Raw genomic sequence first — 25,208 nt, forward strand, 5'->3', positions numbered from 1 at the left:
CCGGGCGGGAGGCAGGCGGCGCTCGGGCAGCCGCGGCGGCGGCGGCGGGGTCCTAGAGGCGGCGGCGGCGGCGGCGGGGACGCGGTGACATTCAGGCCGGGTCCCGCAGCATGGCGCAGGCGGCGCAGAGGCTGGCGCAGCGCATCGCCGTCCGCGGGCCGCAGCTCCTCACCGGTGAGCGGCGGGGACGGGCAGAGGCTCCGCCGGGGCGGGAGGGAGGGACGGGCCCGGGGGGGGGGGGGGGGGGGGGTGGGGAGCGAGGGACGGGCCATGGCCCGGGGCGGCCCCGCGGGCACCAGCTAGTGTGATAAAGCCTTTCCCCGACCGCCCCCTTCCCTCTCCCGGCAGCCGCCGTGGCCTACTCAAAGCCACGTTTGGCCACGTTCTGGTACTACGCGAAGGTGGAGCTGGCCCCGCCGAGCCCCGCCGACATCCCCCGGGCCATCGACAGCATGAAGGCCTTGGTCAGGAGCTTCCAGACCGGCCGCTTGGCGCAGGTCACCGTCAAGGTAAGGCCGGTATCGCGGGTCCCGGCACTGCGGGGGCCCGGAGAGGGAGCTCCCCGCCACACCCGGGGCCCTCCCACCGCGGCGGGGCCGCCACCGGCCCGGCGCACCCCGTCAACTGCCCGCCCCGGGTGCGCCCTCCTGCCTCCTGATCCCCACGGAGAGCCCCTGCCTTCCTCCCCCCCACCCCGGGCATCCAGGGCTTAGCAGTGCATCCCCGCGGTGAGGGACCGGTGGGTTTGTGTCACCTGCAACGCCCGGCGCTCCAAACGCTTTGTTCGGTGCCAGGCTTTCAAGAAAAAAAAATCACATTTACAAAAATTTTATCCATTTTCTGCTGAATAAGCTGAGGCGCAGCTCAGTTCTCCAGCTTTTTTGTGTCCTACCAGGTGTGTTCAACGAGCCGCAGGTGTTCAGCCCCATATTTCTCAAGACCTGACCTAACCACCGGCACGCTAGCTTGAACCACTCTGCTTGTGCTCTGGGAAGCAGCCGAGATGCTGCAGTGAGGCCTGAAGCTCAAGGAATGCAGGGGCTGAAGGCCTTTTGCTGCGCCAGCTTTGCCCAAACCCTTCCCAGGCTGTGCTCCTGCCCCTCGGGCCCCGTCGTTCTCTGTCCCAGGGAGGAGAGTGTCCGTAGGCGGCTGAGCCGCCTCAAACAGCGGTGTCATCCATCAGCCTTTAAATTAAAGCGTTTCCCACATACTTGGTGTGACAAATGAGCTTTTGAGAGGCCTGTATAAGACCAGGAATGGCAGCTGCCGCTGTACAGACTGTCTGAGACTCATCATAGCCTCTCGAGGGGTGGCCAAGCAGGAGAAACGCTCCGTCACACCCTTGGTTTTTTGCTTAAACTAAGGCCTTGGGTACGGGCTGGTGGCTTTGCTCATATTGACCACGGGAGCGAGCGAGGAAGGAAGCTGCTGCAGGAGCCGACGATCTAACCGGTGGCTTTTTCTTCTTTCAGGAAGCGCTGAGGAACGGTCTGGTGGCCACGGAGGTGCTGATGTGGTTTTACATCGGGGAGATCATAGGCAAGGGCGGCCTGATCGGGTACAACGTCTGAGGGTTCACCCTCAGTAGTGCCGCGGTCCCGAGTCTGTAACGTGCTCTGTGACAATAAAGCCAGGAACCGGCCTCGGGCTGTCGTGATCTTTTGTGGTGGTTGAGGCGCGAGCCTGTCCCCGGCCAGTCGCGCCAGCGGCAGCGGAGAGGGGCTGCTCGGAGGGGTGGCTGCCTGACAGCCGGTCCCTGAGACAGCGCTACAGCTGGCTCGGTGATGCCGCTACTTGTTGTCGTGCCTGTGCTCAGTCTTCGAACAACCGCTGTGCCGCAGCTGCAGCGTTAGGGGAGTTGTGAGAGCCCCAGTCGCAAACTGCGAGGGCAAACGCTTTCACTGGTTTCTGAATGGGGGAGCCAAGAAGAAAAGCCAGTATTTTATTCGCGCTGTCAAGATACCTGCCGCGGCTTATAGGGTAGGGTGTGTGGCGCTACTCTGCACAGTTCCGCTGGTTGGGGCGAGACTGGTTGAGTGGAAGGCTTTGAAGATAAGTGGAGCTTTACTGCCTGTGTCCTCTGAGCTCACCGCCGGCTGGAGGTGTAAGCTGTCCACAAATTCACAAGCTTGCTCACTTTCAACCAGCTTTTGTAGAAGCGTTTGCAAAATCCTGGCGAGATAGCCGGCACTCTAACACGCTTTTAGAAAATAATCTGAGGAAGGAGCTCTCTGAAGCCGGCAGTCCTGTCGGGGTGGGACCTAACTCTTTATTGTCCGTGCTGTCTCAGAAGGTGGTTCGCAGTCAGCATCGCTTCTTGCTGATGCTGTCACTGTACCAGCGGCTCCTTTTCTCCCCTGGGCCTTGCGTTCGGCTCCCCGGTGAAGCCACAGCCCCCCAGCTTGGCTGCCCCGAGTGACCCCGAGGCACTTATGCCAGTAGCACGGCGGTTTCTCTTCTCCCTGCAGCAGAGCTGACCTCCTCAACGCTGTATCCCAGCAAGCGGCCCCTGGGACCCCCAACGGGTAGCACAGGTGAGCTCACGCATGTCGTATGCGGTGACCGGAAGGTCACCGTGGGCATTGAGGGAAAGCCTTTCTTCCTTTGTTGAAGAGAAGGGTCCCCAACCCCATAGCTCTGGGCCACAGCCTGGGACCAGGCACTGGTCACGTCCACGCGATAGGTGGGGAAACCCAGGCTAAAAACTTGCCAGCTTCCCCAGGTGAGTCTGTGACAGGATCGGGGCTTCCAGCCCCCCGCCCAGACTTGCTCTTCTCCATTCCTTTCTGCCCAGGAGCTCGCGGTTTCTGCCTGGCACGGCCAAACAGCAGCGTTCCCAGAAAACCCCTTTTATATCTGGAACTTGCTGGGTGCTCCTGTTGCTTCCTTTGCCACTGAGGGCTTTGCAAATTCTTACTCCCCCTCCAAGGATGTGACGCTTTCTCGCCAAGAGCACAGGCAAATCTAACCAGGGTTGTCACACGTCGCCCTGGCTGAGTGGTGGGGGTGAGGTAAGAATGACGATACCCCCAAAAGCAGCCCCTCCCGGGAGCTCTTTGCTCCCGTCCTCACAAACCCGGTGCCCAGCAGATAAATACCCATGAGGGGAACAGGTCGTGCCCCTCAGTGGGGGGCTGTGGCACGTGCTACTTAAGGAGAGGCAGACAGCAGTCACACTTGAGATTCAAAACATCACCTTGAGTTGCAGAAGGTTTCTGAAAAGCAGAACCTCCCTGAGAGAAAGCCTGCCTCGTGCACCTCAACGCCAGCGCTGGGTTGTGGGGGCTGTCAAGCTCACTTCAGTGGGAGGGCTGGATTGAGCAAGACTGGCCACGCATGGGAGAGCCTGGAAGCGCTCCAGTCCCTTTCACGCTCCCTAGAGAGACAGAAACCACCTAATTGTAATTTTCCTCCCTGGGCGTCGTTCCGAGAAGCCACCCCAGCCCTGCTCGGAACGCAGAACCCCAGCCGCGGGTTGAGCGTGAAATAAGCAGGAGCGGCATCGGTGAACCCCGCGGGCTCCAGAAGCCTTTCTGTTGTCTTTAACATCACAGAGAGTGTTTGGTCGCTTCCGTAAAGGGCAAACAAGCCTTTCCCTCCTCCTCGGTCACTCTCCCTCCAGCTGATGAGGTTGAAAGGAAAGGGGTGTTTCACGCTCCCCAAATGGAAGGGTTTTATAACCGCTCCTCGTGCGCTTGCAGCGTTGTCTCAGGGAGCCCGGTGGGCACTTGTTGGATGTTAACCCCGTTCTCGCTGTGCCGTACAAGATGGAGGCGAGCCTGCGGCACGGCGCCGGGGACCGGAGGGAGCCGCTGGCCCGGTGCCATCGCCATCATCACCTTCCTCCGGGCGGTGGCACCCGGCGGGACGCCGAGCCGGCCCCACCGGGCGAGCGGGGCGAGGGGGAGCAGGTAGGAGCGGCCGGGGAGGCGGCGGGAAGGGCTGACGACGCCAGCTCACGGCACCAGGCCGCCGCCGCCCCTTCGCACCTCCCGGGGCGGCCGTCCCCGGTGTCCCCCGCCCTCAGAGAGCGGCTCCCTCGCTCCCCGGGCGGGCCCGGCGCCCCGGCCCTCGCTCCGCCCCGGCCCGGGGGAAGGGTGGGTGCAGCCCGCGGGGTCCCCGGGGTGGGCGCCCTGTCAGGGGCGGCGGGGGACCGCGGGCCGGGCCCGCCCCGCCGCCCTCCCGCCTCGCCGCCGGCCCCGCGCCCTGGCTGCGCGCCGCCGGTATGCGGGGCGCCCGCCCGCGCTTCTAGCCCCATGCCGGGCCCGGGGCCGCGCCGAGCGGCGCCCCGCGCTCCGCATACGGCCTGGCGCTATGGAGGGGGCTGGCGGGGCGGCCCATGCCCTATGCGCGGTCCCGGGCGCCGGCGAACCGCGCTCTCTCTCGGCATTGCCGCCGCTGTTATGCGGGCTGCCTGCGGCTCCGTTCTACGGCAGCCAGGGTCCGGGGCCCGCTCGCCAGGTGCCCCGCGCCTGCATGGCCCGCCGAGTTATCGTGGACGGCGGCGGCGGAAGGCTGGGCTATCCAGGGCGGCGGGCCGTGCTGGGGCGCGAACCCGGGGCCCTGTATATCGCCCAGCGTTATGCCGGGCCAGCACCCGTGGCGCACGGGTTACCCAGGGGCCCGGGCGGCGGGATGGCGGGGCCCCGCAACCTGCATAGCGCCCTCTGTTATGCAGGAGCTCTGCGTGCCGTCGAAGAGATATCCAGGGCGCGGGGCGCGGCCCGGCCCCGCTCTCTGGCTCGTCGCCTCACAGTAAAGATGGCGCACAGCGGTCGGTGGCGCTTCCCTGCCCGGCCCGGCAGCGGCGGCTGGGGCCGCCGGGGGCTGGGGGGGTCCCGGCTGCGGGTGCCGGCCGTGCGGAGCCTGCGAGCCGCCGAACCGGCAGCGGCGACGCCGCCGGCGGCGGGCGAGGGGGAGCGCGGCGGCCCGTGCTCCGGCGGGGCGGCGGGAAGCGGGGGAGGCGGGGCAGCGCCGGGCTCCGGCGGCTCCGGGGGCCCCGCGGCCGGGGTGGGACCCGGCTTCGACGCGGCGCTCCAGGTCTCGGCCGCCATCGGCATCAACCTGCGGCGGTTCCGCGCGGCCTGCGGCGCTGAGGCGGGCAGCGGAGAGGTGAGGAGGGGCGGCGGGGCGGGGGGGGGGGGGGGAGACGGGCGGTGGAGGGAGGGAGGGCGCGGCGCGCCGCGGCCCGCGGGTCCCGGCCCCGCAGCATCCCCGCTCCGCCCCGGCGGGCGGCACACCCCCCTGCCCGCACGGCCCCGGCCCGGACACACCTCCCGCGCCGCCGCTCCCCGCACAAAGGGCGCGCCCCGCCGCCGCCGCCTGCCCGGGGAAGGGAGGGGGGGCGCACCGGCCGCCCCCCGCCTCCGCGCCGTCCCTCCCCGCGCACGCAGCTCGCCGCCGGTGTGTCTTCCCCGCCGCCGCCTCCATTATCCTTCTCCCGCCGCCGCCGCCTCTCCCGCGCCCCCCGCGGGGCGCGCTCCCCGCCACCGGGAGGTAGGATCAGGGCGGGGGGGCGGCTCCTCTCCCCGCGGCGGGGACGGCGGGGGGCGAAGCGGGTCGGCGGGCTGGCGTTCCTCCCCGTTGCGGAGGATGCTCTGCGGGGTGAGGCGCCCTTCGCCGGCAGCGGGGGCTCGGGGGGGCTGGGGCTGGGGTATCGGTGCCCCCCGCCCGCCCCGGGACGCCCGGCCCGGCCCCGGGGGCGGCGGGGCCCGGCCTGGCGCGAGTGCGGTTCGCTGGCACCTGGCTGCCCCTTTTTTGGGTTTTGGGTTTTTTTTTTTTTTTTTTTTGAGTTGCTCTTCTTCCTGCCATCATTTTTTGTCTTTAAAGCCTTCTGAAGGCAGCCAGAGCAGGAGTCTGACAACAACCCACCTATTGACAGAACAGGGAAGACATGATGGGGGTGTGTTACTTACTACGAGCTGCGGCGTTCCTTTCCCCCGATTCTTGTTTTGCATCACTTGTTAGCTGCGTCCTTGCGCCGGTAGGAAAATTCCCCAGGTCCTTTGTAGCAGAAATGCTTTATTTATTTTTTTTTTTTTTTGAAAGGCCAGTTCCGTATCCTCCTCTGCAGGCAGATTGTCAGCTGGGGAGCGGGTGAGCCTATCTTTGTCTATATTTTGCCCCTTTAAAGGGCAGTCGCTTGGCTTTTCCGTCGCTGGCGATATCAGAGTTGGTTAAAACACGCATAAAAATACGGTTTTCTTGTCTCTTTCCGGCTGGGTGTTGGTGTTTTCTGCTGGGTGCCGTGAAGCGGAGCTAGTCGCTCGCAGCTGAGCTGGAGTAATCCTGGGCTGCAGAGCTGCAGCCCCAGCGGGCCAGGGCGCGGGGAGGACGGGGGTCGCGTTTGCACGTGCAGAGCGGTGATCGAGTACCCTCACCAGCACAGCGCTTTGCGTCTTAGCTCAGACGGCCCGCCAGCATCCCTTTTATCTAACGCCGCTGTCGCAAAGGCTGTGGTTTAGGATACTTGCGCGTTTTCCTGCTTGCAATGGACCAGGTTCAATGGAATTTACTGGGTCTACTTGAAAGAAGTTAATACCTCATGAGCGCTAGGTCAGTGGCAGAAATGACTGAAATCTGGCTAACCAACCTGACCACAGAGTTGACAACTCGGGAGGTTTTTATGTGGGGGGAGGTGAGTTGCTTTGTTTCTTTTCTTGTTTCTTTTTTTCTGAGATGATATTGGACTATTTTTTTTAATTCCACTTGTCTTAAAGTATATTTTTGCATCTCAGAAAAACATCTCTGAAAGGTCTCTGTGAGTTTGGCCTTTGGGCATCTTTGCTTTAAAATAAAAATATCTTGAACGTGTTTTTGGTGCTGATGAAGCGGCTGATGAAGACATGTCTCTTGGATCTTTAGAATTTTAGTTCTGATGTCACTTTTCTATTTAGCTACTAAAATCTTCTGTCTAATAACTTTACCTACAGTGGAAAGTAACGATGAAAGTTCCTTGTGGCTTGGTGCCCGCAGGTTGAGATTCACCTGAGCACCCGGGAGCAGGGAGGGGGTAGACCCAGGGTGCTTTTCCTCGCTCTGAATTGGCAACATGTGCTGGTGTACTCGGGGAGCGGATGCTCTCAAGTATTCCGATGTAGTTGGCTCACCAAGTTGCGTTCTTTCCTTTGGTGATGCTCAAGAAGCAGAGTGTTTTTGCATCGAAGGACCTCTTTCTTCTGGCCTGTGACTTACTCTGCGTGCATTACAGCAAAGACACGCTGCCGCTGCCAGTCGCCAGAAGTGCTGGGAGAAGTTCTTCTCTCCTGCGGTATGAGTTTGCTGTGGGGTGGGAGTGGAGGATGTGAAAAGAGCTCTAGCAGATCTTGGAAATGGGTCTCTTTAGAGGAGAGGGCGGCCGCGTGGTGGTGCAGAAGCGGTGGCGTTCTGGTGCCCACACGGTACCCTGCTTTGGGTGGAGATGTTCTTCCACAGGGGGCTTCCAGAAGACCCCTGCTTACTAGGGCTTGCCGTGTCCTTTGCATAACTGCCTGATGCCTGCACCATTCCCCTTCTGCAAGGTTGAGGGTGCCAGCCGGGGCCAAGCCGAGTTGGTGTTCTGCATCACGAGTAGCCTCTGAGGTGTCGCTTTGGCTTCGGGAGCCGGTGGTGATCCGGCAAGGAAACTGTGTTATCTCGTTCTCTACGACTTCTGCTCTGCGTGCTTATTTTTTTTGACCTCTTGGTGGCATGCTGCTTTCCAGCATTCACTTGTGCAAATACCTGTTGAAATTGTGCACTGCTGTAAAAATTTGATGCAACAAAAAAGTCCGGAGCAAGTATTGTGCCCTTGTCTCCTCGCTCGTTTGGCGGAACATAGCAGCTTCTATCTGTCATCTGAAAGGTGCCTGAATTCTGGGAGGTGTTGCGGGCTCCCCGGGTTTCTGGTGACTTTGTACAAATCCTTGACTTCTGCTGCAGAGCGGTGTTTCGCTGAGTTATCTTGAAACTGACTCGCTTTAAGGGAGCAACGTTATGATACTTGCTTTTGGCACCGCAAGGGTTGGGGGGGGACTTTTTGCACAGTAAAGCTATAACTGGCTGATGAACGGTGGCACCCTTGCTGGATTTCTGCTCGATGCGAATGACACTTTAGTAACGAGGGGAACTTGGCTGTGTTTTCTTGATTTGTTATGTCGATATTTGGCATAAGACAAGCTCGCGTATAGCTGCTAAGTACCTGCTACGGCTGCCACTTCAGAGCTCTCTCCCCGTCTCTGAAGTTTAATTGAAGCTTTGGGACGTAAAAGTTGAGAGCCTGTTGGATGCGTGTTGACAGTTTACTCCATAAATCTGCATGAGCTTGAAAGCTGCAGAAACTTGAGGCTTGGAATGGAGTGTAGTGGCGATGACGGTGTCTCTAGTAGCACTGCTGTAATTATACATGGATCATCATTTTTTACGAGGTAAATGCTAGAGTCTTAGATGTTCACCGACGGCTGGCTTGTTCGGAAATGGTACTAGATCCATGTGCTGGGAGGAAGGAGTGGCATCCACGATGCCGCCACGGTCACGCCTGGGCTGGGAGTACTGATAATTTCAGTTCTCCACGGGCATTAAAATTCCGTCTGCCTCAAAATTTCCTCTCCTGGCATTACGTTGAATGGTCGCGGTAAAACTGCCTGGGTGCTTTAATCCATGAAGCAGAGGTGTAGAGCCCTGCCTGTTACAGGTAACGCAATTGCTGCACATGCATGAGGAGAGAACCGCTCGCAGGTGTTGATGTAAAACAAGAGGTGCACCGTGAAGCCAGTGCAGGTCGCGGCCCGACAGACGGCGGGCTCCTTCGCACTTTTTCTCCTTTCCGAAGACTCGAACTCTCCGTTGTCAGAAGTGTGAAAGTCCAAGTACACGTTTTAACCGTGCTGGTGAGTTCCCTGTTTCCACAATTCGGTCAGCGTTACGCAGTACTCGAAACCCTCAGAGGGGTGGTTTTGTGACGCTTTCTGGTGCAAAGAATTTGGGGTTCCCCAGGAGAAGCTGGTTTTGATGGAAGGTGACGTTGCTCACCTCACCGACAGCAGTGATGGGTAGGTAAGACAGTTATAGAAGCAGCAGCGATGCGTGCTGACCCGTTTGGTCCAGGGGCACTTCCTTCAGCTGGGAAACTCACGGGACAGACCCTTGCAGCAGCATCTTTCACTGCGGGCTTCCGTATTGTCATCAACGCTGAACTACAGATCTCACTGTACTGTGTTTGGAGGAAATGAGGGAAGAGACTGGGTAACTCTCTGCATCGGTCGTTCGCTTCTCAGCCTCTTTTAACTGGCTTCGGAGCGCGTCCCTGCTGAGTGCTTGTGAAACCGTGCCGATGGCTTCCACTGGCCGGTGGGCAGCAGTGTGCACGGGTGCCTTTCTCCTGTCCACGTGCGCGAGGGAACACGCTCGCTGCAGGTTTTCCAGTGTTCGGTTCAGGCTTCGGTTGTGTTTGTCTCGGGACTTTGTTTTGTTCGTTCAGGTTGCAAAGCAGCAAAGGTTTGTCGCTTGTGCTCGTTTTGGCTGGGATAGAGCTAGTTTTCTTCCTAGCAGCTGATACAGGGCTACATTTTGGATTTGTGCTGGCAACAGTGCTGATAACACAGGGATGTTTTAGTTACTGCTGAGCTGGGCTTGTGTGGCATCAAGGCCTTTTTCTGCCTTTCTCACCGCCCCACCAGCGAGCAGGCCCGGGGTGCATGAGGAGCTGGGAGGGGACGCGGCCGGGACAGCTGCCCCCAACTGACCCAAGAGGAGACAAAGGGAGTCACTGATGACACGAGATGCCACGTCTCTCTCCAGCAGCGGCGGCCACTGGGGATGACCTTGGCAAAGAACGTGGGTTCTGGCTAACTACTCCAACATGATGCTTCTCTGGCAATTCAGTCCTTTTAGCTAGGTGCTTGTGCAGCGTAAGCCCCTGGGGTTTTGATGATCTTAGGGGGTTTTTTACTGAAAGTGTTGCAGTTTGTTGTGGTCAGTCCCCTCAGTTCAGTCTTGTGCACCAGCAGCGAGTGAGTTCACAAGGTAAAGGGATACCACAAAGTTCCCCCAGAGGGGTGAGCTGTTACCCCTGAGCCGAGCTACAAAGCATAGTTCAATTTTAACAGCACTTTTGTGCTTTACCAGGTGGCGTGTGTTTCTTTAGGAGCAAAAGATTCTATGATTCTATGAAAGATGTGCTTGCCACTGCTCTAGATTTATTTTTTTTTCAAATGCATCAATACAGCAACTTCAGAGCATAGCTGTCTGTGTGCCGAAGTCACTGAAGTTTTGCAGTCCGCCGCTTTGGTGCGTTGGGCAGTTTGGTTAGTTACGTCTACTTTTATTTAACAACAAGCTCCAGAATTTCCTTTCCTTGGTTGTCCGAGTCCAGCTGAAACATTGCTTTCTAAACATCTATTATGGAACGAGGAGAGAGAGCCTTCACTTGCCAGCAGCCGTGTGTTGCCAGTGGTCTCTTAGATGTGGTCCGGGAGGCTTTGGTCTTGCTTTTCCCTCACTGGCTGCAAACTAAATCTTTCTAGGTAATAGTTTGGCTGACCGTCTTCCTTGGAGGTGGCATTGAAAGCTTGTTGCCACCAGAATGAGACTGTGCTCTAAAAAGCATTCGTCTTTGTTCAGACTGGAAATTGTAAATCCCGATTCCTCGTCCAGGATGGAACCGGGACTCTGTGGAAAGCGGGGACCAATTGTGTTTCGTTAGTGGGCTGCTGCTGGAAGTTAGTCTGCTCTGCTGCTCGCGGTTTGGCTGGGTAGCGAGAGCCTGGCTGTACTGCTACCTCCTAGCACTGGATATTCTCATTTTCCTTCTAGCAAGCTGGCAGCACCGACCTGTGTGCTCAGTCATGCTGTCAGAACAGGTGCTGGCTGCGCTTGAGCCCCACAAATCTGAAATTAGGTGTTGTCCGAGGGACCCCGACGCTGCGGTCCCAATCACGGTTGTATTGTTGTGGTTGATTGCGGAGGGTGCAGCTGCAAGGCAGTCGCGGGGTGTATGCTCCTGGTGTTCCAGTCTGGGGGTTGTTGTGTCGAGGTGACCCATCCAAGAGCAACTCTGTGCTCTCGGGACGTGTAGCGTAGATCGGTGCTGTTGCGAGGCGAAGTCCCAGCAGACTCTGTGCGTCGCTCCCATTCAGTTTTTGTCCAGTTAAAGAACGACGGGCCGAGCGGAGCCCTCAGCCGGCTCGGTACGTAACAGTAACTCGGAGCAGTCTGCCGCTTGTTAGCGGCGTTGCATCACCAGTAATCGCTTGGGAAGCGTCTCCCTGAACTCCCAGATGACTCCACATGAGCGCAGAGCGCGCCCGGTGTTTGTCTCGGGGCTACTTATTGCCAGCCTCTGAGGATGTTTACTCTGCGGGAAGAAGAGGAGTCTCTTAGATATTGTGCCGTAGTTACTAAGCAGGCTTTCGAATGAGCTTCTCAAAATAGCATACCTCTTTCCAAGAAGATGAGGTGCAGTTTAACTGGGGCCAAACCCAAGATGGTGAACAGGAAGAGGAGTAAAGCGTTGTTCTGATTACCTTGTTGTAAAATTAAATAAACCTTTTCGAGAGCTGATTGGAACAGCTGCGTTGCTGGTTTAGTGCCTCTGACAGCTTTGTTGACAGTCCGTGCAACTTTATGGATCCGTAGTGGTACAGGTTATGCTACTATGCCTCAGGCAGAGATGGCAGCGTCAGCCAGGACCTTCAGGACAGTTTCTCATTTGAAGGTGGAGTGTCCTCTGAGATCTTTAGTTGGAAATATTTTCAAAAGTAATTTTGCTTAAGAATGGTGAAATAGAGATTCGCTTGCAACTTTTCTGTCCTTATAGTGGCTGGGATACTTCAGGAAAAGCCTCTCTTCATCGGCTCGCAGCTCTGCGCTACCTCAGCTGGTTTAAACCTCAGTGTTTGAGTGGGAGATGTAGGTGGAGGCTCTGCTGCCCATCGAGAGATCGCCCCTTGCTTGCTCGGTTAGGCTTCGTGACTTGCGCATGAGGCAAGCCTTGCCTTGTCCTTTTCTTTAAAATCCCAAGTGACCTTTTTTGCATTGCATTATTCTTCCTCAGGTAAATGAGGCCACATTCAAAACCATTATGGTTTTTAATCACTCTCCATCTGTCGTGCTTTATAGTCACTTCTGAAAAACTGGAGGGAGGCTGTTCCTGCTTAATTTGCCTCGGAACTGCGTTCTGACATATGATGGCCGACTGGATGGTTTAGCCTGGCAGAAGCGTGCTGGCCTGTGGTGGCCTTCTCCATCTTCTCTGATGAGTTGCAAGGCTGCCTTCTCTGACGGTGAGAATGACCGTTGCGAGGTCACCAAATAAACGTGAATGACCTGTTGGTCACGCTACGTGCGCTGTAAATGAAGCCAAAGTGATCGTTTTGTGGAGAGCACCTTTTTACCATAGGCAGTTCTGGTGGCTGCTTGGTAGGAAGTGAGAAAAAATGATCATTCTCAGGATACCAGGCCAAAATTAATGTATCCCACCAGAAAAGCAAGGAAGTGGCATTCAGTTTAAAAATAATGCAGGTTCCAATTGCAGATTATGATAGGCAATTGTGAAGAACATGGGAAGTACAGATTCAGTAGCTGCAGGCAAAATGATACGGATTTTAGGACTCTGTACGAAGAGAACATTCGTAGCAGCTGCGTGACCTTGGAGGCAGATGCAAGTTGTGTTCTGTTGTTCGCTTCGTGGTCCCAGCCCACAAAATGTTTGAGAGAAGGTGTATCTGTCAAGGTTGTTTGGTGACAGCTGGGGTGGGGAGAGGCATTCCGGGAGAGCAGGAGTGGGGGATCCTCCCACAGGAATCGCGCGTTGTGTCCTCATCTCTCCAACCGTCTTCACCGCGTACTTGTACGGAAATCCTCGTCGGGGCCAGGCAGCGGGGAAGCAGATCTGCGCAAACTTCGGAGGGGAAGGAGATGTCGCATACCTCTTTCTTTCCAGAAAGAGCACAAAAAGGCGGAGGGGTGGCCGGAGCCGAAGAAAGCCGCGCCGGCAGTTCTTGTGCACCTCCAGGCCCAGCGTTTTGTTCCTGGCAGAAGAGCGGTTAGCAGCAAACTTCTGTCCTGTGACACTGCTGCCTTTGAACACCAAACTGTCAAGTTGTAGCTTTATGCGCACGCTTGTTTTCCTCTTGCCAAGGTCTGACTGCACACGGGCAGCTCCCCTGCAACTTTGTTGTTGTGTATGAGGCCGGTTTTATTTCCAGCTGCGTGCGGCTGCATTTAATGTCAGATGCGTCTCTTCCTTTGTCACCAGAGGTTTGCAGTAGTTGGCCACAGCGAGTATTTCACGTGCATGTAAGTCAAGCGCTGGTAACTGATTTTTAGCATGAGGAGTTATTTTAGATTACACTGAATTTACTTGCCTCTCTGAGCAGGGGTGGTCTCCGAGCCAATCTTGTAAATAAGCCTTTGCGTCCGTTACTCTTCCTGAAAATGATTTGTTTGTTTATTTAGTGTTTAAGTGGTCTGTTGGAAATGTGACCAGTCCTTGGAGCTGAGTGCATGGCCGTAGCGAGGGCTCTGCGGCTGTGGGGCGTGCTTCTCTGGCCGCAGCGTCGCGGTGCTGGAAGTACGGCTGGCGAGCCGCCCCTCGCTCAGAGCCGCTTCCGCGCAGCGAGCGAACGAACGGAGCGCCGGGGAGCTGTTCGGTTAGAGCTGGGAGACTTGGAAATTAATTCTTTCAATTAAAGAAATCCCTGCTGTCTTTTTTTTCACCAAGCAGCCTGTAGGTAGCCCCTCGAAGGGGCTGTATACATGCCTTAAGAGCCGTCTGCTTGCAGCAGTAAGTTCTGTTTCCCTGGGGGAGATGTGTTCCTACACCCATAAGTCAGTGTTACTCGGCCTTCCTCTGCACCCAGCTTATGCTGTATGCACACGATTTGTGTGCTTGAAAGAGCTGCAGACCTCAGTTTTTGGTAGGCTCACGAGGAAGAAATCGTGTGGGGCGAGCGGCTCTTCCCTTTGCATTGCTGAACCTGGCTGTTGGTAGGCACCTGGTTATTTTGCTACTTGCATTCTCAGTGTTTAGACTGTTTCAGCCCAAATCTATCTCTCGTAAGAGCCCCTCCTTTGGCCGGCGCTGGGGACCCTGCTCCCCGGGCGCGCATCCCTGCGAAGGCAGTGCCTGCGCAGCAGTGTTTACATCTTGCAGCAAGCCCACGTGCTCGGGGAGCGGCAGGCAGGCGTGACGGGCCGTTGGTCCGCAGTGCTGCGCGCGGGCGAGCGGGGCGCCGGGCGCTTCTGCTGCCGTTCTCGCTCCAGTTTCATATCTCCAGCGTTAAAGTGGAGAAGTGGCAGCTTTTCCCTTTTGGGGAAAGGTCTCAGGGGTGGGGGGTGGGGGGGGTGTTCTGCGCGATGCAAGGTCCCTCGGGTAGAAACAATGCGTTTTGGCATCACCTTATTTCTTTTACATTGCTTTTCCCAGTTTCCTTGGCATCGCTGCTGCGGCTGCAAAGAGCAGGTAGACAGCAGGGATGCGAGGAAGGGCAGGACTGTCCCCTTCTCCCGCAACGTGCTGTGATGTTTGCTCGCAGCGATTGTGAACCGCAGCCTGAGCGTCTGCGTTTTGTTTGACTCACTGGAGCGTTACTCGCGTTGAGAACTCGAATGGCTTTCCCTTCACAGTATTTACTCTGTTTGAATTGTGTGATACTGTGGCTCATCAAACAGAAACCAAGCAGAAAATTTTGCAAAGTGTTTGTCTCAAGCCTTGCTGCTTTTTAGCGCGTCACGACTTTCCTGTAGATGCAGGTCTGGCTCTCAGCGCGCACGGTTTAATTGCTTTAAAACCAAACTGCGGTTTCAGCAGCTGAGACTTTTCTTCGTGGTCTGTCCTGTAAGCAGAATTAGGAATTAGGAATTCAACGGACAAAGCACAAGGCCAGGAAAAAGACACGCTTTTGGCAAAGTCTTTTATCAGGCCTAAGCTACATCGGGGAACGGTGTTATTTCTTTGCACAGCTTACCTTCTCCTATTCAGAGTGTTGCACTTTTTTACTTTCAGGATGCAGTTCTGGTGGTACTTGCTCTCCTCAAAGCTCTTTCCAGGCTCACGTTGTTACTGAAGCAGCGTAGTTACTTTCTAGCCTGCGGCCACGCTGCACAGCCCTTTAAGGAAGCAAGCAACAAGTGACTTCTCCGTTTTCAAAGTTCAGGGGAAACTTGAGACTGGCAAATGTAAATACTTGAGGTGAAATCAGACTAGGAAAGCTGGAACAATGCAAAACCAAAAACATGTCACAAATTCTGGCAGCAGACGCCTAGGATTGACATTTTTGAATGATCCCTGAAAAACCTGTCCTGGTGTGAACAGAGTGCCTTCAGCGTTGTGCCGCTGTCAGGGGGAAGAGCGTTACAATGGAAGTCAGGTTTTCATCTCTCCTAAAGACAAAGTCTGAAGTGCATTAAAAAAACCCCAACCCAACAACAAAAACTACCTCTAGTGTAGCCAAGGGCCAATTTTTAAGGAAATTGTCCCTGATGTTCCATAACACTACCTACGTGGCTACTAGTTTCATTATTCTTTGAAATGTAATAATTAGTGAAGGTTGTGGTCCCCCAAATAAATGCTTTTTTAGCGATGACTTCACCGGGAGCTGTATGAGAGGCCTTTGGTACCTCCAAGAGAAGGCTTGTTCCGCCACCTTGCTGGTTTGCAGCGTTTCCAGATATTTAGCTGTATGACAGGCTGTGGCTCTTGGGGTGTGTGAACGATGCCTGCATCTTAGGGATGACCCTGCCTCCCCGTCGGCAGCTTTAGGCTACTTCAACTTGTTCCTTAGCCAGGCTTGAAGGTGGTCGTGTGGTGGAGCTGATGGGGATTCATCTGAAGGCGTGCCTGTCTCTGTAGGGTCCAAGGAGGCCCCCAAGTCCTGCGTTCTCCTCCCAGAGACCATAAGCATCCCTGTCAGGTCTTGTGGTAGCAGGCGGCAAGCCCTCCCGCACGGAGGTCGTCAGAAAGGGACTGGAGCAAGCCCTGAGGTCTTGCTGGAGCTCCACAATGCTCAGGCAGAATTATAGATCTCGGATGCTTCTGCTCATCCAGAGATGCTTTTAAATGAGTTTGGAGGAAGTTAGTCTACATTTGCGCTGGAATAATAAACGGAAACGCTTCTTTTGCTGGAGTACGTCTTTAGGGTAGTTTGAATAATAGCGTATAAGAGTAGACTTTGTGGTTTGATATGAGCAGCAGCTTTTCTGCTTTAAGGGTTTGTTTCCATGTACGCTTGTCCCTTGTTTCCCCATAATTCTTTTTGATCATTCCACAGCTATGAACTATAGCTGCTTTACATGTAAATATTAAGTTGTATTGCCTCTCCAGCAATTGTTGGCTAGGAGAACAAATGCCACGATGGTACCTGGGGAGGGAAAAATCTTCTAGAGTCCTTTCATGCTTTGATCGTACTGCAGTTCGTTGTAATGTTAATATCCACGTCTTCAAATTTCCATCCGCTCTCTCATTGCAGGATGAACAGTTTTTAGGTTTTGGTTCAGATGAAGAAGTCAAAGTACGAAGTCCCACCAGGTCCCCCACAGGTATGTTCAAGTCGCAGGATTGGATGTTGACTTTGCGTTCTCATTTGTGATGGTTTTGCCGTGCCTCTCCTGTTTGTTCCATCAAATCTTGTCAACCATAAAAGCAACCCCGGTCTTTGGGTTCGACTCGGTTAGTTTTGGGCTCTCTACATCTGAGCTGTTACGGAACAGGGAGGCTTTGAGTGAAAGAGTTACGCTGATGAAACCAGTCAAAGCCTCACATTAGTGTTTTGGAGAGGCAGTTACTTTAACAGGAAGGATCTAAAAGGTTTGAATGTTTCCGTATCTTTTGGCAAACTCACAATCACCTGTAACTGGAGCCTTTGCTTTTTTGGAAACAAAACAAATACAGACACTTGAGGATAAGCTGTAGCCGAGTTGTTGCATTTTCAGCTTTCAAGATGTAGGATCGAGTCATGATGGGACTGCCAGTGAATGAGTTCAGCTTTGATTTAGATTCTTGTCAATAAATGCTCTCACCACAGCACTCTGCTCATGCACCGCAATGATCTGCTGAGCTTGGCCTTGCCAGCAAATTCTGCTGTGGAGAGCCTTGCTAATAGGGTGTGTCAAATGAAGAATGAAGTACATTGTCAGAGCTGTGTGAAGGCCCGGAACTGGAATAGCCGGGTTTGGTGGGCACGCGTTGAAATGCATTGGTAGAGGTGAGTAATCGAGTCTTGCACATCTGCTTGATGGGTGCAAGGGCAACGCCGAGTGCTAACTGGGTTTTGGAGCTGAGAGTGGGGTTTTAGTAAATTACCTTGTATCAGCCTCTCCCCGTACATTGTTCTTGCCTCACTGACCTACCCCTTAGCGCTGCAGGTGGGTGGCACTAGAGAAGGATTTTTTTTTTTTTCCTTTCAACTAGCCGTGGTCTGCTTTAGCAAAAAAAGTCTTTTAATTGTTTGAAAGGTGGCACGTGCCCTTAAGACTTTTTGTGCCCTCTCAACAATCAGTTGATAGTGGCTTTGTGCCGTATTTTATAGGGAGGAGAGGTTTGTTGGGAAGGTACTCTTTCTGTGTATTGATGAAACGCTATTTTTATTCGTTGATTAACTGAAATGTCTTGGCAGCTTGTATGGGCAGTGTGACTGGTACTGAGCAAACGCTTGCGTGACCTGGGTAACGCTGATCCGACGCTGGGCGAAGTGTAACGTGTGCTCTGCATTCTCTGCTTCCCTCTCAGTTAAGTCTAGTCCACGGAAGCCTCGTGGGAGGCCCCGGAGCAGTTCTGACCGAAGTTCAGCTGTGCTGTCAGACTCTTCATCGGTGTGTTCCCCTTCGAGCAAGTCTGAAACCACATCCATGGAGAAAGTAAAGAAGAAGGAGTTGAAGAGCGGGGAAAAAAGACGAGGAAGACCTCCAACGCTTACGAGCGTGAAGTTCAAATTGTCACAAGGAAAGGACCCATCGGACGTGCAGAAGGGCAGTAAAGAAGAAAAAGATAGCCTGAAAAAAATCAAAAGGTCACCATCCACTACATTTCAGCAAGCAACTAAGATCAAGAAATTACGAACTAGTAAGCTCTCGCCACTGAAATCTAAATTCAAGCCTGGGGCGAAACTTCAGATTGGGAGGAAGAGCGTTCAGATTGTGCGCAGGAGAGGTAGGCCGCCGTCCTCTGAACGTTTAAAGACTTCCTCGACCTTAGTCATAAACTCGCAGCTGGAGAAACCCCAAAGGATTCGCAAAGAAAAGGATGGCACGCCACCGCTTACGAAAGAAGAAAAGACTGCTGTCAGACAGAGTCCGCGCAGGATTAAGCCCGTTAGGATTATACCTTCCACCAAAAGGACAGATGCTGCCATCGCCAAGCAACTCTTGCAGAGGGCTAAAAAGGGGGCGCAAAAAAAGATTGAGAAAGAAGCAGCCAAACTGCAGGGCAGGAAGGGGAGAACCCAGCTCAAAAATATCCGACAGTTCATCATGCCGGTTGTGAGCGCTATCTCTTCGCGGATTATTAAAACGCCCAAACGGTTCATTGAGGATGAAGACTACGATCCTCCGATCAAAATATCCAGACTAGAATCCACACCAAACAGCAGGTTCAGCGCTACGTCCTGTGGCTCCAGTGAAAAGTCCAGCGCCGCTTCTCAGCATTCGTCTCAGATGTCTTCGGACTCCTCGCGGTCCAGCAGCCCCAGCGTGGATACGTCTACGGACTCCCAGGCTTCCGAGGAGATGCAGACGCTTTCTGAGGAGCGAAGCAATACTCCAGAAGTTCATGCGCCGCTGCCGGTTTCTCAGTCCCCTGAAAATGATAACAGCGACAGGAGAAACAGAAGATTTTCGATAACAGAAAGAAGTTTTGGCCAAAGGACTGCTAAAAAGCTGTCAGCCTTACCAAGCGTGCCGCAGCAGCAGTCCTCCTCCTCTCCCCCTCCCCCTTTGCTCACTCCCCCGCCACCGCTGCAGCCTGCCTCCAGCATCTCGGACCATACCCCTTGGCTTATGCCTCCTACCATACCGTTAGCCTCGCCCTTTCTTCCTGCTTCCGCGGCACCGATGCAAGAGAAACGGAAGTCTATTCTGCGAGAGCCGACGTTCAGGTGGACCTCCCTGAAGCATTCCAGGTCAGAACCACAGTACTTCTCATCAGCAAAATATGCCAAAGAGGGTCTGATTCGCAAACCGATATTCGACAACTTCAGGCCCCCACCGCTGACACCGGAGGACGTTGGCTTTACGCCCGGCTTCTCGACGCCAGGTGCCACAGCCCCGGCCCGTCTATTTTCTCTTCACTCTGGAACAAGGTTTGATATGCACAAGAGAAGTCCTCTGCTGAGAGCGCCCAGATTCACGCCGAGCGAGGCCCACTCCAGGATCTTTGAATCTGTAATTCTGCCCTCGTCGGTTGGTCGCGCCGCTACGGGGACCTCTGCGACGGGCGTCTCTTCTCGGAAGCGTAAGAGGAGAGTGTTTAGCCCCATCCGTTCGGAACCCAGATCTCCTTCGCACTCCATGAGGACGAGAAGCGGGAGGCTTAGTACCTCGGACCTGACAACTCTCACCCCACAGTCTTCTGTCTCTTCCTCATTAACTAGCATTTCTGTTAGTTCTCTTGCCACTAGTGCCTTAAATTCAACTTTTACTTTTCCTTCCCATTCCCTGCCGCAGTCTGGGGAACCGGCAGAAAGAAGCCAGAGACCGAGGAAGCAGACTAGCACTCCGGCAGAGCCTTTCTCATCCAGTAGCCCTACTCCTCTCTTCCCCTGGTTCACATCGAGTCCCCAGACAGAGAGAGGCAGAAACAAGGACAGGGCAGCGGAGGAGCTCTCCAAAGATAAAGACGCTGACAAAAGCCTGGAGAAGGACAAGAGCAGAGAGAAAGACAGAGAGAGAGAAAAGGAGAACAAACGGGAGTCGAGGAAAGAGAAAAGGAGAAAAGGGTCAGAAATTCAGAGTAGCTCTGCTTTGTTTCCCGTAGGTAAAATGCCCAAAGAAAAAGTTGTCAGCGAAGACGTTGCAGCCTCGTCGTCTGCCAAAAAGACTGCCGGGCGGAAGAAGTCTACGGCAGTAGATCCCGCGGCAGATGTTTCTGCTGCTGCTCTGGCAGACACGGCAGCCGTCAAAACCAAAACGTCCAAGAAGGGTAGAGGGGGGTTAGACAAATCGGATCTGGACCTCAGCCCCGCCGTGCCGTCTTCGGAGAAGGAAAAAGCCCTGCGTCTTTCTGCTCCTTCTTCAAGCGCTGTTAAGCATTCCGCTTCCTCTATCAGCTCTATGTTGGCTCAAGCAGACAAACTGCCAATGACTGACAAGAGGGTGGCCAGTCTTCTGAAGAAGGCGAAAGCCCAGCTGTACAAGATTGAGAAGAGCAAGTCCCTCAAACAAGCAGATCAGCCAAAAGCACAGGTACTCCTTTTTCCGAGTTGTTTTTTTGTATTTTTATTAGAGCACGTTTTAGTTTGAACTCGCACTGGAAGTCACAAGTAGCTTTCGGATCCTAAGCGCGAAGAATTAACGTGCCGAGCTAAGCAGCTGTTAGTGCAGCAGATGGCAAACGATCCAAAAACGAGAAGCCCTGGGCAGAAGCTGAGGGGGAGAGGGAGCTGCTGTGTAGTCAGCTCAGAGGGGAGCTGTGTGCGTTTTTAGAGATCAGTTGGTCGTAGCTGCTTGTTAGGCTTCTCCGAATAAATCTAAGCAAAGTGATAATCTGGAGCAGTAGTACTCACTCCTAAAAGCACGGTTCCAGCACACCGCAGTAGTCTTTCTTGGCCTCGATGTTTCTTGTAGGCCCTTCTCGAACCTAAAGCTGGCTTCTGAAGATAAAGTTGGTCTTGGTCTTTTTTATTAAACTTTACACGGTGGTGACTTGTCACCTACGGGCAGGGCTAAAATCCATTGGGATTTGGCATCATGCTGGAGGGCTGCTTCCCGCTGCTTTCCTCTCTTCCCTCTCCCCGTTCCCCCACTCCAAGCCTGCCCTTTTCTGCAGTCCTCTATCTTCCCGAGAGGTAGGTGAAAAACACTTCCAGAGAATATTTCCTTTTTATTTAAACTTTTACTTCCCGTAATGGCACTAGTGTTGGAAACCGCTAGCACGCATTTTAACTCGAAAATTCTCGAGCCTTTGTCTCTGAAGCAAAGTGCGTGCTTCTGTACGCGTGGCTCGGTATAGACCCAGCCCAGGCCCTGGCAACTACCTGTTTGGGGGAGTTCTTTGGGTAGGAGATAGCTCAGAATCCGATGGCGAAACATGGCAAATTGCACTGAGATGCTATGTGTCTTTTAGCACCGCGGTAAACACAAGCCCCTCACCTTAAAGGCCAGCAGCTACAAAGCTATCAAACAGCTCTGTTCGCTTCTGGCTTCTGCTGGATCAGTTAGCACTGAACGTTAGCCTAATTCCAGTCCAGACTGATTTTTATGATACCAGTGCCTCAGTAACATGGCTTTGTGAGCGGTTTGCTTCCGAAATACAGGTAGAAACTTACTTCGTAATTCCAAGTGAGGAAAACCCCTTGTTCTTTTGAGTTTATCCTCTCTCGGACAGCCAAGGCTTAGAAGGCTGAGAGTCTCTGTCTCTCTCCCGATTCTTACGAAGCACAAGCTGAGATAGAATTCAGCTCTTTTTAGGTTGTCGAGAGGTGTCCGTTACGTGTTTCCCAGCCTCATTTTGATGCCTTTCTGAGGAATGCTGTCTGTTCTCACGTTCTGAAATCTAGGGACAGGAGAGCGATTCGTCAGAAACGTCGGTCCGAGGACCACGAATAAAACATGTTTGCAGGAGAGCAGCTGTTGCGCTGGGCCGCAAGCGAGCAGTGTTTCCTGACGACATGCCCACTCTGAGTGCCTTACCGTGGGAAGAACGGGAGAAGATACTGTCTTCCATGGGGAATGATGGTGAGTTAAGATTTCTAGTTCTCATCTCTGGATTCACACCAAGTCAGCTTTTGCTGACTGCTTAAAATGAGGACTTCAAGTGACGAGCAAGGGAGGGTGTGTTGGACAGCTCCAGGCTCTCGGTTACAATGCCACTCAAACAGGGTCTTTCCTTCAAATCATTGCTGTAAACGTGGGTTCCGCACTAAACTTCGGCCGGCTGAGGGCTGCGCGTGCGTGTATGTGTGTGCACATGTGTGTCCATGTGTGCGGGTACACGCATGCTCACACGCACCCCTTGTGCAGCTCCGCGGCTGAACTGGCGCTTCACGGAATAAATTCTGTTGGCAAATTAGAAGCCCCCGAGGTGTTCATTGACATCAGCGAAGTCACGCGAGACACTTTTTTTTTTTTTGATAGATAAGTCATCGATAGCTGGCTCAGAAGAGGCTGAACCTCTCGCTCCTCCTATCAAGCCAATTAAGCCGGTTACCAGAAACAAGGCACAGCAAGAACCTCCGGTGAAGAAGGGCCGACGCTCAAGGCGCTGTGGGCAGTGTTCGGGCTGTCAGGTCCCAGAGGACTGTGGTGTCTGTACCAACTGTCTAGACAAACCCAAGTTTGGTGGGCGCAACATAAAGAAGCAGTGCTGCAAGTAAGTACGCGTCTGAGAAACTGCCTAATCCTTACGCCGAGTGGGATAAGCACACCCACCCTCTGGGACAGGGAACAGCAGATCTACCCTGTAGCACAGGGTTGGAGTGAATTTGGCCCGGGCTGGGGCTGGGTCACGGCAGGGGATTGACAGCAGTTTAATTTAGGAGTCGAGATCCTGATCCAAGCTGTGCTCGTTACAAGCTCTTTTTCTGAAGTTCGCTTCTGGTTTGTTCGCTCCGGTTCGACAAAGCTGGCGTAGCATTGAGAAGCGTTTGCTGTGAGACCGGTGGCTTTCGCCAGGCGGTATGGGTTTTTGCAGGGAAGGCGACGTATGCGTATGTATTTATCTCTTAATTCTCCCAAATTGCGTTCATGAAGAGCTCGCATTTCCAGGATGGTGTTAAGCTGGTGAACACACGCATCACATAACAAAGGTGTCTCTGGATGTCACAAAGAAATACCGCTCGTCCTTGAGTTTTCCTGTCGATGTTTTTTCTCCACATATCACTTAGCCCGAACCTTTTGCTTTTATAAATCGCTGCTTTCAGTCGGTTTTATAATCTGTCTGAAAAGGCAGCAAAGGAAGGGGCCCCGATCAAGATTGTTGTGGTATGAAAGCTATTTATAAATCGTAGCTGTGAGAATTGCTGTGTAGTGCCCATCTGTGTGAAAACGCTCTGCAGGCTGTAAGTAGTCTCGCTCTTCGCAGCTTTGCCCGGGCCTCGGCCTGGGTTTCAAAACCACGGGCCCCGCTACGGGAACGAAGGCAGAAACAAAGCCTAGCCCCACTTACAGAAGACATCCTAGGCTAAACCTAAGCAAAATAGGAAATAAAGGTGAACGCTTACAAAAAGGCTTGGTCACCTAATCCGGTTCCCCTCCAAGAGAAACTGTTCTTATCTGAAACAGCCTCAGCCTGCATTATGTAAAACCGACCGCTGAGAGTTTGGTGTGATTTCTTCGGGCTCTGGGAAGTATTCTGAGACTTCTCAAATCTAAGTAATGGAATTGATGGGGATTTACCAGTGAAGCAGTGTTGTTCCATAAGCGGTCATATTAACCTCGAAATGGTGTTGAGAGTGTGGAAGACGGAAAGGAAAACGTAGAGGAAAATCAGGAATTTCTTTTAGATATTTCTGCAGAGTGAGCGGGGCGGGGGGAAGGAAGATGGCTTGGAAAAAGGTAGTGGGTGTATTGATCGTGGGGGTTTTTTCAGTTTTTCATCTTGAATATTTCCAACCTGCCCTCTTAATGTCTGCATTTTTCTTCTGGTTTCATGACGTGTTCTTTCTTTGTAGAATGAGGAAATGTCAGAATCTACAGTGGATGCCTTCAAAAGCATATCTCCAGAAGCAAGCTAAAGGTAGGCTAAAAGGCTTGGCTGGAGCATAGCACAAGAGAGAAATCTTCCTCTCTTAAATTTTGCTCTTTGTGCCGTCGTTGTGGCTGCACTGAGCTTACGAAAGGTCAGTCTGCAGCCAGGCGTTAAGAGGGAGCCTGCCTGTTCTGATGATGTCAGGTAAAGGTTGCAGGAGAGACGCGAGTGGAGGCAGCACCTGTGCTCCGGAACAGTAGCGCTCTCTTTCAGCACTGGACTTGTAGTTTTTCCTTCCTTTCATAGGGAGCGGCTGCTGATGGCTGGTCAGTCTCCCCTCTACCCCTCAGGTGAAGCATTTCTCAGGGGCTGGCCTGCTCCTGAGTGACACGAGGCCTGATGAGTCTCTCCTGGAGCCTTCTGTGTCTGACATAAGGCTTAAGTGTGCTGTCACACGTGCTCTGAAACCCCCGCGTTCTTGGTGCGGGACCTCTGGAGGTCTGCGTATTAGTGTGACGGCGGTCAGGCGGCTGCCTTGAGCTCCCTGAACTTCGCCACACAGAGATTGCTTTCTCCTTCATTCAGTTAAGCTCTGAAGCTGCTTTACTGCAGAAGGGTTTTGCTTACTGCTCTGTCAGAATAGAGGCCCAAGGTATTAGAGCACGGATCGCAACACAAGCCAAGAGTGCGGTTACTTCACCGAGGAAGTGCTTTATTTTTTGGAGTACTGTTTTTCCTTTTGTACGACAGCATGACAACACTCTGACGTCAAAGTGCCTGTTTCCTTGTTTGAAAAAAGCAGCAAATCATTTGAAGTCCCGCCGTTTTATCTGTGTTGCTTTATCGATGCTTCTTCTTCCTAGCTGCAAAAAAGAAAGAGAAGAAATCGAAGACAAACGAAAAGAAAGAGAGCCATTCTGGGAAGAACCAGTTGGACTCTGGACAGAAACAAACGCCTCAGACTGTCGTACCGAGGGAAGACGGTGCCGTCAAGAAGAGCAGCGAACCTGCCCGTAAGCCCGTTGAGGAGAAGCACGAGGATGGGAATTCCTCCGTTCCAGTGTCGGAGTCCAAACAGGTGCCTGCATCTGGTACCAGAAAGACTGGCAAGCAGGCGACCCAGCCAGTGCAGCTTCCTCCTTCGCAGCCACCGAGCTCAGGACCTTTGAAAAAAGAAGCACCTAAACTTACCGCTTCTGAGCCTAAGAAAAAGCAGACTCCCCAGCCAGAAATAGGTAAATGGGACTGTTTATCCTCAATCTGTTTGAGTCACATTAAGTAACAATACTGCTAAAAGCTGTTGGATTTTAAAACCGGTAAATGCTTTATGATCTGGTGAAGTTACAGCAGATTATTTTGGCATTTTTTCTTAGAACTGGCTTCCCTTTTATGG

General features: G+C 53.8%; 2 protein-coding genes across 3 annotated transcripts in view; both read left to right on the top strand.

The window, feature by feature from the left end:
* Window positions 1-13: 13 nt before the first annotated feature.
* On the top strand, window positions 14-1,642 carry ATP5MG (ATP synthase membrane subunit g). The gene is made up of 3 exons (XM_064471084.1): window positions 14-174; window positions 349-509; window positions 1,473-1,642. The coding sequence occupies exons 1-3, from the start codon at window positions 111-113 to the stop codon at window positions 1,569-1,571; spliced, it is 324 nt and encodes a 107-aa protein (XP_064327154.1). The 5' UTR covers window positions 14-110; the 3' UTR covers window positions 1,572-1,642.
* A 3,107-nt stretch (window positions 1,643-4,749) lies between these two features.
* The window catches only part of KMT2A (lysine methyltransferase 2A), a 49,093-nt gene continuing 28,634 nt past the window's right edge, over window positions 4,750-25,208 (top strand). For both annotated transcript variants that reach the window (XM_064471037.1, XM_064471038.1), the window contains exons 1-7: window positions 4,750-5,112; window positions 16,446-16,515; window positions 17,705-20,373; window positions 21,687-21,864; window positions 22,264-22,498; window positions 23,799-23,863; window positions 24,679-25,050. In XM_064471037.1, coding sequence (XP_064327107.1) covers window positions 4,762-5,112; window positions 16,446-16,515; window positions 17,705-20,373; window positions 21,687-21,864; window positions 22,264-22,498; window positions 23,799-23,863; window positions 24,679-25,050 — 3,940 coding nt within the window. In that variant the 5' untranslated portion in view covers window positions 4,750-4,761. The remainder of the gene's footprint in view (window positions 5,113-16,445; window positions 16,516-17,704; window positions 20,374-21,686; window positions 21,865-22,263; window positions 22,499-23,798; window positions 23,864-24,678; window positions 25,051-25,208) is intronic.

This window comes from Phalacrocorax carbo, chromosome 21, assembly GCF_963921805.1.
Source record: "Phalacrocorax carbo chromosome 21, bPhaCar2.1, whole genome shotgun sequence".
Taxonomy (NCBI): domain Eukaryota; kingdom Metazoa; phylum Chordata; class Aves; order Suliformes; family Phalacrocoracidae; genus Phalacrocorax; species Phalacrocorax carbo.

What these genes read in the sequence shown, in the direction of transcription:
- ATP5MG (XM_064471084.1), top strand. Translation starts at nt 111, where the DNA reads ATGGCGCAGGCGGCGCAGAGGCTGGCGCAGCGCATCGCCGTCCGCGGG. An exon ending in CGGGCCGCAGCTCCTCACCG is followed by an intron (nt 175 to 348) that starts GTGAGCGGCGGG and finishes CTCTCCCGGCAG; the next exon opens with CCGCCGTGGCCTACTCAAAG. An exon ending in TGGCGCAGGTCACCGTCAAG is followed by an intron (nt 510 to 1,472) that starts GTAAGGCCGGTA and finishes TTCTTCTTTCAG; the next exon opens with GAAGCGCTGAGGAACGGTCT.